Source organism: Haliotis rufescens, unplaced genomic scaffold, assembly GCF_023055435.1.
Source record: "Haliotis rufescens isolate VD_foot unplaced genomic scaffold, xgHalRufe1.0.p SCAF_7, whole genome shotgun sequence".
Classification (NCBI taxonomy): Eukaryota; Metazoa; Mollusca; class Gastropoda; order Lepetellida; family Haliotidae; genus Haliotis; species Haliotis rufescens.
In genome coordinates this window covers 20257249-20277379 of record NW_025964361.1, presented here as the reverse complement: position 1 = coordinate 20277379, position 20131 = coordinate 20257249, and the positions used below count along the sequence as shown (strand labels likewise).

The following is a 20131-nucleotide window of genomic DNA, read 5'->3' as shown; positions in this document are numbered from 1 at the left end:
GATATCTTCTGTTGTTAGCAACTCCATATGAAGTACCTGCTTATGTTGTCACATGATATCTTCTGTTGTTAGCAACTCCACCTGAAGTACCTGCTTATGTTGTCACATGATATCTTCTGTTGTTAGCAAATCCATGTGAAGTATCTGCTTGTGTTGTCACATGTCTTCTGTTGTTAGCAACTCCATGTGAAGTACCTGCTGATGTTGTCACATGATATATTCTGTTGTTAGCAACTCCATATGAAGTACCTGCTTATGTTGTCACATGATATCTTCTGTTGTTAGCAACTCCACCTGAAGTACCTGCTTATGTTGTCACATGATATCTTCTGTTGTTAGCAAATCCATGTGAAGTATCTGCTTGTGTTGTCACATGATATCTTCTGTTGTTAGCAACTCCACGTGAAGGACCAGCTTATGTTGTCACATGATATCTTCTGTTGTTAGCAACTCCACGTGAAGGACCAGCTTATGTTGTCACATGATATCTTCTGTTGTTAGCAAATCCATGTGAAGTAACAGCTTATGTTGTCACATGTCTTCTGTTGTTAGCAACTCCACGTGAAGTACCAGCTTATGTTGTCACATGATATCTTCTGTTGTTAGCAACTCCACGTGAAGTACCAGCTTATGTTGTCACATGATATCTTCTGTTGTTAGCAACTCCACGTGAAGTACCAGCTTATGTTGTCACATGTCTTCTGTTGTTAGCAACTCGACGTGAAGTACCAGCTTATGTTGTCACATGATATCTTCTGTTGTTAGCAACTCCACGTGAAGGACCAGCTTATGTTGTCACATGATATCTTCTGTTGTTAGCAACTCCACGTGAAGGACCAGCTTATGTTGTCACATGATATCTTCTGTTGTTAGCCACTCCACGTGAAGTACCAGCTTATGTTGTCACATGTCTTCTGTTGTTAGCAACTCGACGTGAAGTACCAGCTTATGTTGTCACATGATATCTTCTGTTGTTAGCAACTCCACGTGAAGGACCAGCTTATGTTGTCACATGATATCTTCTGTTGTTAGCAACTCCATGTGAAGTACCAGCTTATGTTGTCACATGATATCTTCTGTTGTTAGCAAATCCATGTGAAGTACCAGCTTATGTTGTCACATGATATCTTCTGTTGTTAGCAACTCCATGTGAAGTACCTGCTGATGTTGTTGCACGAGGCCAGAAAGATCCTCAAGAAGAGAGGGAATATCAACTATGCAACCACATCTATCTCCAAGCAGATCACAGTGTGTGGAGATCTCCATGGCAAGCTGGATGACCTGTACATGATATTCCATAAGGTATGGCACAAGGGTCCCCAAGGGCTACTATCATGACTATAGCAGATATTGTGAGAGTAAACTTGTTTCCCCTGAACATTTGTTCTAGGGGAATCGATATGTTCCTGTGGATTAATATACCATGGATTAGGACACTCTCCTTCTCTCGGTCAATTTCTACATAACATATTCATACCTAGGACTGATAAATTGCACACAATATCACCCGGTACAGAAAAGCATTTTAGAGAAATCCTCTATTATCCAGCTTATCATATCTCTATTGTATTATGAAAACTATCCTGGACCTATTCGCCACCATAGCCCTATTTAGGATGTGACATCACCAGTGCCATGCATCTGCATCACTAAGTTCGCACAGAATGTGTCTCGCTCATGAGCTTGAAATTAATATCTCTTTGGAACACAAGTTAGGCATAGAGGTATATTCAAAATCATCCTAACAAGCCCTCAGAATTCAAACGAATAAAAAGATTGCCATTTATGATTTTTATCTGGAAAAGATGTTTTCTTGAGTACAAAGACAGGGAAGGAAGTCCCTACACTACAAGACGTTTCAGTTGTAATTGCGACGGCACGCCAAAGGCAAGACAAGTACTTGTGGTATCGCTACTTGTTAGAATTTAAATCATTCAAACCAGCCTCAAAAGGAAGCTTCAGTGGAGAATGGGTCAATGGTACTGATCATGACAGAATGAAGATACAATACACTGGAGCATCTTGGATGTGGGGAAGCATCTTTCTAATTCATTTAGCAATTCTAAGTTGATCAATGCTGCTTTTCTGAAGAGGCATTTTTAAAGAGTGAGTGAGTTAGCTTTAATGCGGCTTTGAGCATAATTTCAGTTATATCACAGCATGTCAGCTTAATGTGGGAGGAAGCCCGAAGTGATGAAGGTCTCAAACATTTACCTTTCTGGTGAAACCCACGAGAGTGGGTGTGGTGCTGAAAAACCTAGAAACATAAAAGGGGTGAACCGAGATTCGAACCCACAATCATAGGAACAATAGACATCATTGTAATTAATTCAGAGAATACTACTTCTATTACATCATTGGCATGATCCCGAATTTTGGCTGCAATCACACAAAACTAATCTTCAGCATTTAAAACAGAAGTCCTCTTAACTATCAACTACACACAACCAGTTGTCAAGACAATAGAACCGGCAATCAGCATCCTGCTCTTTAGCTTGCCAAGGCGGGAAAACCTCTGTACTTTCCAAAACATCTTTCCAAATCATCTAGAGACAGAAGAATGAGGAGGAGGGTGGGAGTACGTCAGATGTAATAGAGGTTGTATTCTTAGAATTATTAACAATGATGTCTATAATTCTTACAAATTCTGAACCTCTATTATATCATTACCAGAATATACCAGAGGGTTAGGCGGGTTCTGGCTCTGGTATACTCCCAGCATAGTTGACAGTAGAATAACATTTTGTGATTTCATCCGATGATAGTTGTTTCCAATCCTGAAGGTGAAAAACAATCACCTCAAGAGGACAAAAAACTTTATGTGCAAAACACAAATATGTTGTATCATCACTAGAACTACCATGATATTTGTTATTCTGTGTATAAATAATGTCGTTGATACTCTAAAGCCATCTCTTTTATTGTCATTTCTGGTTTGGTGACATCACTTCCGCCTTTTTTAATTTAATATGACATCATTCTTACATCATTTCCGGTTTGATGTCACTTCTAGTTATATTTCTCCCTCTGATTGAGATGCCAATTCCGATTTTTAAGTGTCATTTCCAGTTTTGTGACATCACTTCTGGCTATGTCCGGTCTATGATGTCACTTCTGGTGACTTCTGGTTATGACGACACTTCATTAGTGACGTCATTTCTAATACTGACATCACTTCTGGTCTTAATCTACCGTGACATCGTTTCCAGTAAATCTGCTTCTAAGTAGCCTGTAGCCTATGCACCCACCTTTAAGAAGGCAGGTTCCGGCCCCCAAATCTCCCTTTTTTCCATAGAAGGAAGGAATATTATTGGCTTATGATAGATTGCCCTGCGGCAATCGGACCTAGTGAGTGTGTCGTGTGTCCCTCCCATGTGCAGCTGAACATTACGCAAGTAAACGTTGTTGAAGGAGTCCCATTGACAGCTGGATATAAGTTGTTCTATGGAAACTGTATTCCGCGATGCGATACTTGATGGACAGAGCAGCATGCGGGTATAGGCAAGGAGTCTTAGGCTCGTTTATAGCTTTAAGCTATTGTCGATACTTAATTGCCATCCGTAGCTTTAGGAATGTCTTTTTCCGAGAATGCACAAGATAAATAGTCTCTTCCTATGTCTCCTATGAGGTTCTGTAGCTTTCAGACAGAACTTTAAGTCATGCATTTGACACAGTAATTGATCTGGGTGGTCCATTGGGTCCACTGACGGTGCTGATGCAGGAATCGTAAAAAAAGAGTTGTGCAAAAGATGTGGCTTGGTTCTTGGCGACAAAGTCTGATAGTGATCTGACTGAAATTGAGCTTCAGACTTCGGCTTTTGTCAGAGTTGAAAAATCTAGAGCATGGATCTCTTATACTCTAGCCGCTGTGACCATTGCAAGTAAAAAGTCTGTTTTCCTTGATATCTGGATCAAAGTGGATTTGTCGAGGGGTTCAAATGTTGCCGCTAAAGAGTGCTGAAAGAACCACTGAAAGATTCCAATTCTGGAAGATTCTTGGAGCTCTGATGTCTTCCATAAGAAAAGACCTCACAAGTCTATTGATAGAGGGATGAACACTTATAGACAATCTATCAGAAGGTAGTACGGAATAAGTTTTCTATCTTGCCGAAGATGGAGTAAACGTCTGCTTCCATGGGGATAGTCACAGTTCTGTCTCCCAGGTTATGTCGTCTTCTCTACTGGACAAATGATTCCATCCATTGTCATAAAGTATTGAAGATGGTCTCCATGACTAAGCCACGGCTGCAGAGACGGATTTAGAGAAACCTGCATCTTGCATTTTTGTGGAGTGGTCAGATGAAGCATATGCAGATTGTTGTGAAAGAATAAGGGAGCACATTGTTTTAAACACTGTAAAATGACATGCTATCATGCAATCCCACAGGAAACAATTCACACAAACCCATCAAAACATTTGATTCTGACATGTGTTGCATTTGTATGCATGCTATTTCAAATGTACTACCAATATTGCTTTTTTTGCTATATTTTTCATTGTTCCCTTAAATATTTCCATCGGTCTCGGACTGGTTGACGTAGGGGATCTTGTCTTCAAGGAGGATGGATTGGTTCTTCCATGCGTAGTGGCAACAGTCTGGGAAACCATGGTCTGCTTGGCTGTAAGGGCAATATCAGGAGGAGGATGCAATCTGTCATCTCTGTCTTCCGGAATACTTTGTCTGGTAGAGTCCATGGAGGAACACATAGGTGAACAACCGGTCCAATCCATCAATAGGGCGTCCACTTCAAGAACCATCGGGTCTGGTACCGTCATACATAGACTGGAAGACGGTTGTTTAGACAAGTCGCATTATAATATCCCATAATGACACTATCCATATACGTCTGGGTGTAAGGACCATTCGATTGTCACTTTCCTCCCCTTGGTGAGAAAAGGCTGTCCACTAGGGAATATGTCTCGCTTCCATCTGGCAATTGATGGAGTCTGTCAAGGCAAACAATCATTTCATCACCGTCATCAGGGAGCTGGACTTTGTTCCTCATGGCTTCTGAATGTAAGCTACCATTGTGGTGTTGTCTGTGGCTATGAGGAGTGAGATAGTTGGACTTTTCAGTTCATGATTGCCTTCATTTTTAGGCAGTTTATGTGCAAGTTCCTTTCAGAAGAGTTCCAAAGACCTTGAACCTTGAGATTGTCTATATGGGTTCCTTATCCCAAGTTGGATGCATCCGTGAATAGGTGATGCTCGAGTGCCGGATCTACTAGGGGAATGCAAAAGGAGGTTCTGAATCAAATCTCCTGGAATCTGGAGTGTGTCCAGGGATCTCCCTCTGCATGTCAAATCTTTAAGGTATGTTAGCCTCCCCAATAGAGACATCCACCAATGGAGAGATGGTACTGTGTGTAACATCATCAAGGTCTTGGTGTAACAATCCTCCGTGGGGCATAGACAGCGGAAGATGTAGCCATCTTCCCGATGCAAAAGAATCAACTGACTTTATATGTCCAGTTTCCACCCTTGCCAAACAATGCTAGAATTCCTGGACTCGATTGTAGCGCCACCAGTGGCTATTACGAGTCATGTCCCTTCTATGCCTCTCCTATGGACCAATCAGATTCCACCTCTCGTATCACATGCATTGGCTTCAAACAAAATGGTGGCGCCTAGTTAAGACGATCTGATCGATAATCAAGATCTATATTGTGATAAAGCAGGTCTTACATAGCGAGGTGCATCAAATCACATGAGCACCTTAATTAAAAACATGAATTTTTTGGGAAAATATCTGTTGACAACGAGTTGGCAGTGCACATGCTTTGCAATCCTGCAATCAACCCAAATCTGCATGACAATTTACGAACCGGATTTCTATTTTGTTGCGTGATTGTGATTGGATTATGCTACTCTAGCCAAAATGTAATTCCATAATACCAGCCTAGTTTGGCAAGGGTGGAAACTGGACTTTCATAGTGAGTTAACTCACTTGCCTCGGGAAGGTGATATGTATGAATTTGGTCCAAAAGTAAACTATGTCTTGTGTTGGGATGGTCTCTGACTTAGTTTGATGTACCAAGAAACCCAGGTAAGACATTAGTTGAATCAGGAAGATCGTGCGCTGTAGTAACCTTGATCTGTCTTGATCTGGTGGCAAAAAATTGTCTTGGAAGACAAACTAGTTGCAGATGGGTGAAGTTGATAATCGCAGTTGTGACTCTTGTGCCAAGGTGCTAATGATATCCCGAATTGAAGAACATGGAATTCATATCTTCTTCTCTTCATAATTTGTGATGGATGTATGGGTACACGAAGATGTGCATCTTGCAGATCTATACTGATAAGCCAGTCTCTCGTTCTGAGGCTTGAATGCAACTTTAGTATTGATTCCATCTGGAACTTGGGTGGCAGTATGAGAAAAAAATTGTTGAGGATCTTGAGATCTATTACAATCCTCATGTCTGGGGAGTTCTTCTTTGGTACACGAAATACTGGGGATTAAAATCAAGACATCTGTTTCTTTAAGTTCCCATATGGCCTTCCTTTCTAGTAGTGCCCCAATAGCAATGACAGCTGCTAGTTGCTTGGCCCCTTCCAGATGGAAATAGAGAATACTACACTCATTCTCGTTAAATACCATTTTTACAAAATGAGTATCTTACCGAACAAAAGCGAGGTCAGATACTTTAGAAAGTTCACGTGTTTCGTAAAAATGGTATTTTATTTATTACCTGTGTTAAATATATATTTAAGTGTAAATACATAACAACTTTCGTTCGTTGAGAGACCAAACTGAAAAATCTTGTTGTGCATGAATATTGATAAATGACATTTTGACATTTCTATGCATACGCATTAACAACACGCTCCTGCAGTTGTGTTTGCAAACATAACAGCACGGATGCTCAAGATCCTTTTGGAAGAATTTCTTCAACTTATGGTCATTCAAGCGCCATGTTGTTGGTACGCAGGACACCTATAAGAAAATTTGAAAAATCGCATTAGCGCCAGGCTTTGAACATCGGACTAACAGTCGGTCACTCACACTGAAGGGGTCCCGCCTGTGCAATCAAACTGGTTCGGTGTCCTTGACCTATCAGCTGAATTTATATCATGTCCGTACCATTTTGGAAGAGGGAAATCAGAGTGTTCACCAAAGACGTTCATGTTAACTGTAAGACCCTATATTAAAGATGTGAAAATCAACAAACTCAAGTCTGCTTGCATGTCAGTGACAGCTTCGAATGAAAGGCAAGGTCACCACTGAAATAAGAAAAGACAACTGTCATCTACTCACAGCGTTTGACGCTGGAGATAGGGAATGTTATTGTTTACATTTGGGATAAATTTGGGCCACATAATCAGAAGTCAGGCACACTTCTACGGAATTTTCGATTGATTTGTATCGGAAATGTTCAGTTTGGGTGATCTGGTCGTGCAGTCGTGAACAAACAACTCCCTAAACAGTGCCACAAAATATGCTTTGAAGAGGACACAGATGGCACAACCAGACCATCCCAAGTAAGTCTAGATATCTGTCCAGATAGTTTAAACTGACTTCATTTCACCACACTTATCCTTTTACGTTAAATCAAATTGAAAGTTGCGAAATTTGATGCATGTGACTATCTTATTTGGTTTAATAAAGTGTTTGTAAACATCTCTCACTCTCATGAGATTGCTTCTACTCCTTGTGAATGAAGTCTCGCGATTTTTATGAATGAAAAAAGTAGCCCCGGTGTGACTGAGGTCATGATTATCAAATCAAAAAGAATAAAACAAGGTCAACCTTGTACGACACACGTGTGACGTACAGATTTAATATCTTCACCCCGTGGGTAATAAATCAAGTTTTACCCTTTTGATACCATGCTGAGGATCCAGCACGGGATCAGCTTCCAGTTCTGGGAGTATGACAAGAGATGTGCCTTACTGGACCTTGAGTCGGCGTTATATTGAAAGTCAGCAATCTTAAATTGTAGTCCATTGGATTCCCCGGCGCTTATAGTCAGATTGGTGTGGTGACTTCACTGGTCATTGCGCTCTATCCCTTCTCTGAAATAGTTGAAAAAAATCCTTCTCAAGAGGAAGGAATTTTTTCCTAGCGGCTTCGTTTAATTCTGTGTTATGGGTAGAAACTCAAGAACGTTGGCTGGGAAGGAAGAACCATGGGCCTCAACCTTAGGTTGATAGTAGAAACCTGAAAACGTTCAGTAGTACCTTGTTTCACTTCTTCAATAACTTCACTAGGTTTATCATTGAAGATCTTGGGTGCTGTGATGTGCTGAGACAAGACCATTCTCCTCGTATGATCTGAAACAGCTCTGGGGCATGTCTGGGACAATAGGTGGTGCCGTTGAGTTCACAAAATCAGGCCACAAAACAATTAATGTCCGATGTCCATGGAGTATTTATCAGCAGCCGCCACATCTAGCTGAAGGAAGCTTAACTATGGTGTTTGGAGACTGGACCAGTTTCTGAAAGTCCTCATCCAAAACTTGAGAAGGGGAGACGATTGGCCTGTCTCAACTGATGCAAGGTCAGTGATCTTGTGAGCATAGCTTGGCCACGGGAGAGTATGATAATGGGTGGAACTGGGGCCTGAGATCCCACATACCCTGCCATCTGTGGCAATTCAAATTCCTCCGACTTCGGTTGTAACAAAGGTATAAGATAAAACAACTGTTTGATCTGTCCTGAGGTAGAGAAATAAGGGTCAAAATCTACCAATGGAGAATAATCAGATCGATCAAAAGTATCTTCAACTTCCTCCGAGTCCATAGTATCAGGGGTAATCCTTGGGGGTGGTAAAGCCTGGCATATGGCAGCCAGATCAGTCAATGGCTTCACATGATCATCACCTGTCTCATCGTCCAAGGGTGACCACGACTCGGGGACGATAAAGGCCCAGGAAGTGTGAGACTTTAATACATATGAAACGGTTATTGGACAGTCAGCTTGGTCTTGATTGCCTTCTCTACTGTCCTTATCTGAGTGCTTCAGAGACGCCCGAGGGTCCAGGGCCTTGTGTTCAGAAGAACCCATATGGGAACTGTGTGGAGACTGAGACCATGATGACCTGGTACAATGACGGTGGCTCAGCTTCTCCCGGGTCTGTGCAGGTACCGTATGGTGATGACCTGCTGTGTTTAGGCAGCTTGGTGCTTGTCTGGTCCATGCAGGAGGTGGATGGTTGGTTTCCCTTGCAATGGTCCTGGTTACTGTGCCAGCTGTCATTCTTGGGGAGGTAAAGCTTACTGGCATCTACCTCCCTGGTCAATTAGTGACAATCTAGGTGCTCCTACAGACGGTGGTAGAGGTTTATCCAGTGGCTGTCCTCCTAGTGGCCTATTCTTGGATCTTTCCGTTTGTAGTTGTTTCAGCTGTTCAAACTTGGTATATAAGGCCTCTAGGTGAGAATCAAACATAGATTCCATTGCCATCTTCTACAGATCCAAGGGCATTGTCAGTGTTGTCACTGGTGGAGTAGGAATCTTAGGCGTTCCCGATCTCAAAGGTGTCTCAACTGGAGTAGCAGTAGAGGTAAAGGAAATAACATCAGTCATCTTCTTGGCTGCCTCTTTCTCCCTTGGCTTCTTGATGGGTTCAAAAAGCTTGTTGAAAACTGTCTTAGGGACACGACTCACTGCGAGTCTCTTCTGTGCATGAGGTGTCTCTAGATGGGCATCCCCTGTAATCATAGACTTTCCACATGATTTACAGGCTGGAGCTTGAGGATGCCGTCTGGACTCACACACACACCAAGCACACTAATACTTGAGTGAGTATCATCTGATCAGGACCTTTACTAAAACGGGCTTCTAAGAGTTGAATAAGTTGAAAAATTGATATCAACTAATTATCTGAAGTTTAGATATCTAGTGTGACTACATAGCCCTAAGTGCTCGAGATTAGACTCAGTTGAAATGCTGATGTTGGCTCTAGAACACAAGGAAACAAGTTTTCCCATCTTGGCAAGCTAGAGAGCTGGATGCTGATTGGTGGTCCTATTGTCCTGACAACTAGCTGTGTGCAGTTGACAGTAAAGAGGACTTCTGTTGAAAATTGATTATTAGACTCAGATGACTGGGCCACCTGTGCCCCCGACATACACTAAGCAATTTAAATAATGAGTCATGGACTTACTCCATCAGATAACTTGTCTCCATTTTGGAAGTTTGGTCTTTAATCCTATTTTGCACAAGGAAGAGTGAGTGAGTGAGTGAGTATGGTTTTACGCCGCTTTTAGCAATATTCCAGCAATATCACAGCGGGGGACACAAATAATGGGCTTCCCACATTGTACCCATGTCGGGAATCGAACCCGGGTCTTCGGCGTGACGAGCGAACGCCTTAACCACTAGGCTACCCGACCGCCCTGCACAAGGAAGATGTTACAGGTCTACATAAAAGAAATTATAAGACACATTCATGCTTGATAATTGTACTATTTCTAATCTCTGCATAAACTACTCTCACTATAAATAAAGGTTGAATACTACAGTGATGCTTTTAACATTTCAGAATGGCCTACCATCAGTTGACAATCCATATGTATTTAATGGAGATTTTGTTGACCGTGGGCCCACATCAGTAGAAGTGGCAACAATTCTGTTTGCAAGTTTCGTTGTGTATCCGAACGAGGTGTATTTGAACAGAGGCAACCATGAAGACCACATCATGAACATGAGGTACACATCCATTCAGTCACCTCCGACATGTGTCATTGTTAGTGACATGGTAGCAAGTAAATTAGACAATCTTGCTTCCCACAATATTTTTCCTCATAAATGAAATCTTCACGCCTTCTTGCACCAAAACATACCTCATGTTATTCATGAATGTTTTAAAGAACTAATTTCAAAGAAGTCATACATGTTGCAATAATTGTATTCATTTTTCAGATACGGTTTTATAAAAGAAGTCATGAGAAAATACAAAGTATGTTACTTTTTTTCTTTTTCACAATCATCATTTAAATAATCAAGAAAAACTTGTATAATAACTCCCAATCACTATTATTTCTCACAACTCCTTCAGTGCATCTTCATTCATGGCCAGTTGAATTATGCTTCACAGCAAATAACAAGCAAATCCCACTTGATGGATATGCACATAGTTATAGCTAGTTTCTGCACTAACATTGGAATGATGAATTGTCACCTGTCTCACCAGCAGCAGCATCTCAAACAAGACTTCTGTCATAACATTTGTGTATCATTAAATAACTTTTAGCATATCTTTATTTCTCACTTCATCCAGTCAGGCATTTGATGAGTTGGTCATAAATATATATTCCAGCACCATGCAGACAAAGCAATCAAAATGTTTGAAGAGATCTTCAGCTGGCTGCCATTGGCGACAGTGATTGATGATAAAGTTTTAGTGGTGCATGGTGGGATATCCGAGCAAGTCAACTTGGAGGCCCTTGACCAAATTGACAGACACAAGGTACACTACTACTTATCGTGATTATGTATACCATTCATTTCATCAACTAAATTGAAATATTCTCTGTAGTCTCCTAAATATATCTCTCTTGTCTATTTACTAAAGTAATAGGTGATTACTCTAGATATGTTTATAAAAACAGTGATACATTTTCCAACATGAAACTATTCAAAGTGGAAACCTATCTGGACAAAAATATTCTTTTCAAAATTGTCCAAATAATTGATTTATTATCAAACAATAGATAACCACTCTAAAGTTAACTCAGTGTCACTGCAATACACATTTCAGATATTGTAATATGGACTAATGACAGAGTAGTGCGACAACCATCGTATCTCCCATTCTATAACTTGGACTAATGACAGAGTAGTGCGACAACCATCGTAACTCCCATTCTATAACATGGACTAATGAGAGAAGTAATGCGACAACCATCATATCTCCTATTCTAAAACATGGACTAATGACAGAGTAGTGCGACAACCATCGTATCTCCCATTCTATAACATGGACTAATGACAGAGTAGTGCTACAACCATCGTAACTCCCATTCTATAACATGGACTAATGACAGAGGTAATGCGACAACCATCGTATCTCCCATTCTATAACATTGACTAATGACAGAGTAGTGCGACAACCATCATATCTCCCATTCTATAACATGGACTAATGACAGAAGTAATGCGACAACCATCGTATCTCCCATTCTATAACATGGACAAATGACAGAGTAGTGCGACAAGCATCGTATCTCCCATTCTATAACACGGACTAATGACAGTAGTAATGCGACAACCATCGTATCTTCCATTCTATAACATGGACTAATGACAGGGTAGTACGACAACCATCATTACTCCCATGCTATAACATGGACTAATGACAGAATTAATGCTACAACCATCGTAACTCCCATTCTATAACATGGACTAATGTCAAAAATAATGCTACAACCATCGTATCTCCCATTCTATAACATGGACTAATGACAGAGTAGTGCGATAAAAATCGTAACTCCCATTCTATAACATGGACTAATGACAGAGTAGTGCGATAAAAATCGTAACTCCCATTCTATAACATGGACTAATGACAGAAGTAATGCTACAACCATCGTAACTCCCATTCTATAACATGGACCAATGTCAGAAATAATGCTACAACCATCGTATCTCCCATTCTATAACATGGACTAATGACAGAGTAGTGCGACAACCATCGTAACTCCCATTCTATAACATGGACCAATGTCAGAAATAATGCTACAACCATCGTATCTCCCATTCTATAACATGGACTAATGACAGAGTAGTGCGACAACCATCGTAACTCCCATTCTATAACAAGGACTAATGACAGAAGTAATGCTACAACCATCGTAACTCCCATTCTATAACATGGACTAATGTCAGAAATAATGCTACAACCATCGTATCTCCCATTCTATAACATGGACTAATGACAGTAGTAGTGCTACCACCATCGTAACTCCCATTCTATAACATGGACTAATGACAGATGACAGAAGTAATACGACAACCATCGTAACTACCTTTCTATAACATGGACTAATGACAGAAGTAATGCTACAACCATCGTAACTCCCATTCTATAACATGGACTAATGACAGAAATAATGCTACAACCGTCGTAACTCCCATTCTATAACATGGACTTATGACAGAAGTAATGCTACAACCATCGTAACTCCTATTCTATAACATTGACTTATGACAGAAGTAATGCTATAACCATTGTAACTCCCATTCTATAACATGGACTTATGACAGAAGTAATGCTACAACCATCGTAACTCCTTTCTATAACATAGACTAATGACAGAAGTAGTGTTACAACCATCGTCACTCCCATTCTACAACATGGCCTTATGACAGAAGTAATACTTCAACCATCGTAACTCCTATTCTATAACATAGTCTAATGACAGAAGTAATGCTACAACCATCATAACTCCCATTCTATAACATGGACTAATGACAGAAGTAATGCTACAACCATCGTAACTGCTATTCTATAACATAGACGTATGTCAGAAGTAATGCTACAACCATCGTAACTCCTATTCTATAACATAGACTTATGTCAGAAGTAATGCTACAACCATCGTAACTCCCATTCTATAACATGGACTGATGACAGAAGTAGTGTTACAACCTTTGTAACTTCCATTCTATAACATAGACTTATGTCAGAAGTAATGCTACAACCATCGTAACTCCCATTCTATAACATGGACTGATGACAGAAGTAGTGTTACAACCTTTGTAACTCCCATTCTATAACGTGGACTTATGAGAGAAGTAGTGTTACAACCATCTTAACTCCCATTCCATAACATTGACAAATGACAGAAGTAAAGCTATAACCATCGTAAATCCCATTCTATAACATGGACTAATGACAGAAGTAGTGCTACAACCATCGTAACTCCCATTCTATAACATGGACTTATGACAGAAGTGGTGTTACAACCATAGTAAATCCAATTCTATAACATGGACTAATGACAAAAGTAGTGCTACAACCATCATAAATCCCATTCTATAACATTGACTAATGACAGAAGTAGTGCTACCACCATCGTAACTCCCACACTCTAACATGGACTAATGACAAAAGTAGTGCTAAAACCATCATAAATCCCATTCTATAACATTGACTAATGACAGAAGTAGTGCTACCACCATCGTAACTCCCACACTCTAACATGGACTAATGACAGTAGTAGTGCTACCACCATCGTTACTCCCATTCTATAACATGGACTAATGACAGATGACAGAAGTAATATGACAACCATCGTAACTCCCTTTCTATAACATGGACTAATGACAGAAGTAATGCTACAACCATCGTATCTCCCATTCTATAACATGGACTAATGACAGAAATAATGCTACAACCGTCGTAACTCCTATTCTATAACATAGACTTATGACAGAAGTAGTGTTACAACCATCTTAACTCCCATTCCATAACATTGACAAATGACAGAAGTAAAGCTATAACCATCGTAACTCCCATTCTATAACATGGACTAATGACAAAAGTAATGGTACAACTATCATAATTCCCATTCTATAACATGGACTTATGACAGAAGTAGTGCTACAACCATTGTAACTCACACACTCTAACATGGACTTTTTAGAATGGGACAAGGGAAATATAAAAAATAAAATAAGAGATAAGACTACAATCAAAATTCTATAAGGTTTTGAGATGAACTTCTGTTAAATGCTGTTTCTGTGTGTCCAGTTTTTGTCTGTGCTGCGTCCACCCGGTCCCACTGACCTCCACAGCGTGGACAGTATGACCCTGGAGCTGAAGGAACTCGAGGAGTGGAAGCAGGTGACTGCATCAGGGCAACCTGTGACAATGTGTGGTTATGTAGGGCAGCCTGAGGCAATGTGTGGTTATGTAGGGCAACCTGTGGCAATGTGTGGTTATGTAGGGAAGCCTGTGACAATGTGTGGTTATGTAGGGCAACCTGAGGCAATGTGTGGTTATGTAGGGCAACCTGAGGCAATGTGTGGTTATGTAGGGAAGCCTGTGACAATGTGTGGTTATGTAGGGCAACCTGAGGCAATGTGTGGTTATGTAGGGCAACCTGTGAGAATGTTTGGTTATGTAGGGGAACCTGTGACAATGTTTGGTTATGTTGGGGAACCTGTGACAATGTGTGGTTATTTAGGGCAACCTGTGGCAATGTGTGGTTATGTAGGGCAACCTGAGGCAATGTGTGGTTATGTAGGGAAGCCTGTGACAGTGTGTGGTTATGTAGGGCAACCTGAGGCAATGAGTGGTTATTTAGGGCAACCTGTGACAATGTGTGGTTATGTAGGGCAACCTGAGGCAATGTGTGGTTATGTAGGGCAACCTGTGACAATGTGTGGTTATGTAGGGCAACCTGTGACAATGTGTGGTTATGTAGGGGAACCTGTGACAATGTGTGTTTTTTAGGGAAACCTGAGGCAATGTGTGGTTATGTAGGGCAACCTGAGGCAATGTGTGGTTATTTAGGGCAACCTGAGGCAATGTGTGGTTATGTAGGGCAAACTGAGGCAATGTGTGGTTATTTAGGGCAACCTGAGGCAATGTGTGGTTATGTAGGGCAGCCTGAGGCAATGTGTGGTTATTTAGGGCAACCTGAGGCAATGTGTGGTTATGTAGGGCAACCTGAGGCAATGTGAGGTTATTTAGGGCAACCTGTGACAATGTGTGGTTATGTAGGGCAACCTGAGGCAATGTGTGGTTATGTAGGGCAACCTGAGGCAATGTGTGGTTATGTAGGGCAACCTGAGGCAATGTGTGGTTATGTAGGGAAGCCTGTGACAATGTGTGGTTATTTAAGGCAACCTGTGACAATGTGTGGTTATGTAGGGCAACCTGAGGCAATGTGTGGTTATGTAGGGCAACCTGAGACAATGTGTGGTTATGTAGGGCAACCTGTGACAATGTGTGATCATGTAGGTAAACCTGAGGCAATGTGTGGTTATGTAGGGCAACCTGTGGCAATGTGTGGTCATGTAGGTAAACCTGAGGCAATGTGTGACAAAAGGTGACAATTTCTGGCAATGAGTTGTAATGAGTGCCTATGTGTTGTAGTGTGTGACAGTTGGAGGGGCAGTCTATGTCAGGTCTTGTGTGGCAATTTGGGGTAATGGCATGTCATCATATCCCAATACCATGGAGCAATGCCAATGATATGAATCACTGGATTGTCTGTTTCAGACTTGATCATTTACAGACCGCCATCATATAGCTGGAATATTGCTGAGTGTGGCATTGAACAACAAACAAACAAACAAACAATATGGGATAATGCATAGCTCCAAATAAGCCCTGTATTAGCATAAAATATACAATACACAATACAAATCACCATTTTCAAATTAATTTTGAGTTGCTTACATACAAATATGCATGAAAAAATTGAAGTGTCCTAATAGTATAACAACACTTCCAATGTCCATCCTCATACCTCCATGTCAGAATGATGAGATCTGATGGTTCACTCCTGCCTGGGAGGGAAGTAAATGTCTGAGCGGGAGAAGAACTCAGCACTTTGATTTTTCTGAGTCATGGAAAGTACTGTGACATAGAACATGATGTGATGATGATGTGATGTGAAAGTGTAAATTAGCATAGTTACCATGAACACAAAGCCTTGACACTTTTCAGAGGGGTACACAAAGTATGTGATCTAGAGTACCAGCTCTTGGACTTCCATTTTGTCTAAGCCTCAGTGGCTGAGTGGGTTAGGTCACTGACTTTCTGTGTGCTGGCGAGTAGGTGCCTGATTCTGAGACTGTGGTTCAAATCCAGGATGGGAATCAACCTAAACAATGTACTAGAATCTGTACTTTACTTAAAAAGTTTAATCCCAAATATAACATTTGTTATGTTTATAGATGTAGCTGGGAAATAGTTTCTGATTGTGTTTGCATATTCAGGTTTTGGATCTTTTGTGGAGTGACCCTCGCCCCCTCCCAGGCTGCCTGCCGAACACATTCCGGGGAGGGGGATGCTACTTCGGCCCAGACACGACACGCAGCGTGCTGGACAAACACAACCTCCAGATGCTCATACGAAGTCATGAATGCAAGATTGAAGGGTTTGAGTATATGCATAATGGAAGGGTAGGTGCTGCATACCTCCTGGTATAGCATATTTAATTATACAATTTAACAAACTTACCTGTATTCACAAAGCTGAATCTGTAAGATTCTCTAGGGTGATATTATTACCCAAGTGAGGTCAGACTATCCCTTGTTATCCCCCCTGAACCTTGGTTCACCTGGCAGCACATCTCATGCCAGGACATGTTTGTCCCAGTGGCCACATAAAACACATAAACATCAAATTCAATAGTTACAAAATGTGTTCAACAACCTCTTCTAAATGTTTCTCGGCAGTGAGTAGTTTCAAGTTTATTCATGGCATTAGGATGTGAACTAAACTTTCAGGCATGTTAGAAACATATCTCCCCAAAATGTGTTAAAAAGCTACAGGGATACATGTGCATTTGTCATCATAAGGAGGTTTTTTTTAAGGAAATCCTCAAAATTGAAAAATGTTCTGACAATAATAAGGTGTTGTTTTTTCATAAGATCTGTTGCTCAGCAACTGAAGAGCCCAGGCAGGGAAAAGCCTGTTTCAGACATTACTATCTCGTTCAAATGGCAGGGATAAAACACATTTCTGTTGGAGAAAAACAGTACCAGGAACCAATCTGCATAACAAGGGTTTTGTTTTTTTGTTTTACTGATTAAAAACAAATCAGGTTCCTTAAATATCTAGCATCAAAATATATTTTCCTCCAATGATAAACATATACAGGGCACTTAATGACAAAATAACAGCTTTAGCTTACACAAGCAATACACCTTCACTTCTCTTTTATACCTGTATGCATTACAAATCAACAGCTAACCCTGACTAAATCCTGACAAAAGTCAACAACAAATAAGGATTTAACAGTAAATAGTTTTTGATATTATTTTCACTTGTACAGCCCGAGAAGATCTGGGTTAGAATTGGTCTTCAGCAAACGTAAGAGGCACACCCACTTGGTTGATGCATCGTATACCAATTGCATAGATCACTGCTCATTTGTCAATCACTGGATCAGACACGATTATTTCCAGATCTCTGTCATATAGCTTGAATATTAATAAGTGCTGTGTTAAAGAACAAACAAACAATTTACACTAGGTGCTGACAATAGTTTCACCTGTAAACCAGGTGTTGACAATATTTTTTTTGGTAAACCAGGTGCTGACAATATTTTCTGCTTCCAACTACTATGACATCGGCAGCAACAAAGGAGCGTATGTGAAGCTGGTGGGCGACAGCCTCCAGTGTCACATCAGCCAGTATGTCAGCACAGCGTCAACAGGACTTCGCAAGATCACATTCACTCAGAGGTATTGCCATTGCACTGACATTGTTGCAAACATCAAGAATATTGCCAGAAATGTCAAATATTTGCTGAGAAGTCAAATCCTGACAGTTTTTTAATTTGTTCTATCCTATTATAGCTCTTGTTACATAATCAACTAAAACAGAGAATCAAAACACAGAGTTTCTGGTGATCCCATTGTTCAGTCAAAAGTAAATCACATAGATATAAAGAATGAACCATACTTGAGTAAGATAGTGTAAGACATAACGATGAGGTGTTATCATATCAGTCCCTGTCTTACTTCTGCCCAAACCATAAAACAGTACTGTCAACTTTTGACTTGACTCTAAAACCTGAAGACATGTCTATTCCTGTTTGTACTGGATTCCAAAGCTCCATAGAAATCTGTACAATATATATTGCTGGGTCCTACAAATGTACCACCAAATCCCTGTCTCAAAGACTAACCATAATCCATAATGCAATCAAGGAAGGACTTTCTTTACATTCACAGAAAGTATTTGAGACAAGTGGAATTAATACCATGTGGATTCTCAAAAACTCAAAGGATTTGCTTGACTTTGTACAATCCTAGAAAAGAACCAAGTTCCATTCTGTCAAAACATTTGATTTTTCAACTTTGTTCACAACTATCCCCCATGGCAAACTTAGGGAAAAACTTCATTCCTTGATCCATGGTGAACACAAATACTGTTACGTATCTCTATTCAGAGGTTCAGGACATTTTGTGAACAAGAGGCCCATAGGGCCTGTATCACTCACCTGGATATTTACACAATCATGACAAAATATACATTTGCATTGTACATATATAATACTGCAAATATCTCATAATTTTGACTCTGTCAGCATCTAAAATAGGTGGATGGCAAATCTGACAGCATAAAGATCTGAACCATTTCCATGCTATGATCCAGGATCTAAGTTTCCATTTTGATTGCATAAAATGGCATAAATTGGCATAAATGTATTAGTCATAACAAACAAATGTATACTATGTATCTGTTTATTATAGGGTTGGGATAATATTGGTTTGCATGTTATGGTCAAGGTTCTTACTCCTTTGGGAGTGCCAGACAGATGAACTGAAGGGCAAGTCCTGGCATTCCTCTCATTATACTCTCAATTGTACATATGGTTATATCGCCGCAAATAGCTGCAAAATTGCTGATGCAGCGTTAAGCAATATTCACTCACTCACATATGGTTATACGGTGGGGATCTTAACTGTGTCCAAATTAAAAACTCTTTTTAGCCCCGCCCCTTAGTCCCCGGAGGTCGGGGGAGGGTTCAGCCCCTCCATTTCTTCAATTTGAATCCCCAACATTGTAAGTGCTTCCAACCAAATATGGTTGATAAATATCTCTTAGGTCCAGAGAAGAAGTCGTTTAAAACAAAAACGCCAAAGTACTTCTATTTGGTCGCCCCGCCCCTCAGCCCCTTGGGGGAGAAGGCCCCTCAATTTGTACAATTTTGAATTCTCCACCAGAGAATGCTTCTAACCAAATATGGTTGATATCTATCTCTAAGTTCCAGAGAAGAAGTCATTTAAAGCAATATAGCCAATCATTATTATTTATAGTCATTCAAAAACACATGCTCATGATATAGTCGGAATCGTACAATCGACTCTGCTTTATGTAGAGATTTCTATTGAATATGGAAATGGTTTTGTCGCTTTATTTACTGGAAGGCTTCAACCTCCATAAAACAAAACAAACCTCCAAAAGACAAGAATAAGACAAGCAATAAGGCTTGCAACAAA

At 40.4% G+C, this 20131-nt stretch overlaps 1 protein-coding gene across 6 annotated transcripts in view; it reads left to right on the top strand.

The window, feature by feature from the left end:
* The window catches only part of LOC124139815 (serine/threonine-protein phosphatase with EF-hands 2-like), a 101516-nt gene that overhangs the window by 70827 nt on the left and 10558 nt on the right, over positions 1 to 20131 (top strand). For all 6 annotated transcript variants that reach the window (XM_048387650.1, XM_048387652.1, XM_048387648.1 and 3 more), the window contains 7 exons: positions 1141 to 1302; positions 10485 to 10651; positions 10865 to 10901; positions 11262 to 11411; positions 14697 to 14789; positions 16895 to 17080; positions 18216 to 18367. In XM_048387650.1, coding sequence (XP_048243607.1) covers positions 1141 to 1302; positions 10485 to 10651; positions 10865 to 10901; positions 11262 to 11411; positions 14697 to 14789; positions 16895 to 17080; positions 18216 to 18367 — 947 coding nt within the window. The remainder of the gene's footprint in view (positions 1 to 1140; positions 1303 to 10484; positions 10652 to 10864; positions 10902 to 11261; positions 11412 to 14696; positions 14790 to 16894; positions 17081 to 18215; positions 18368 to 20131) is intronic.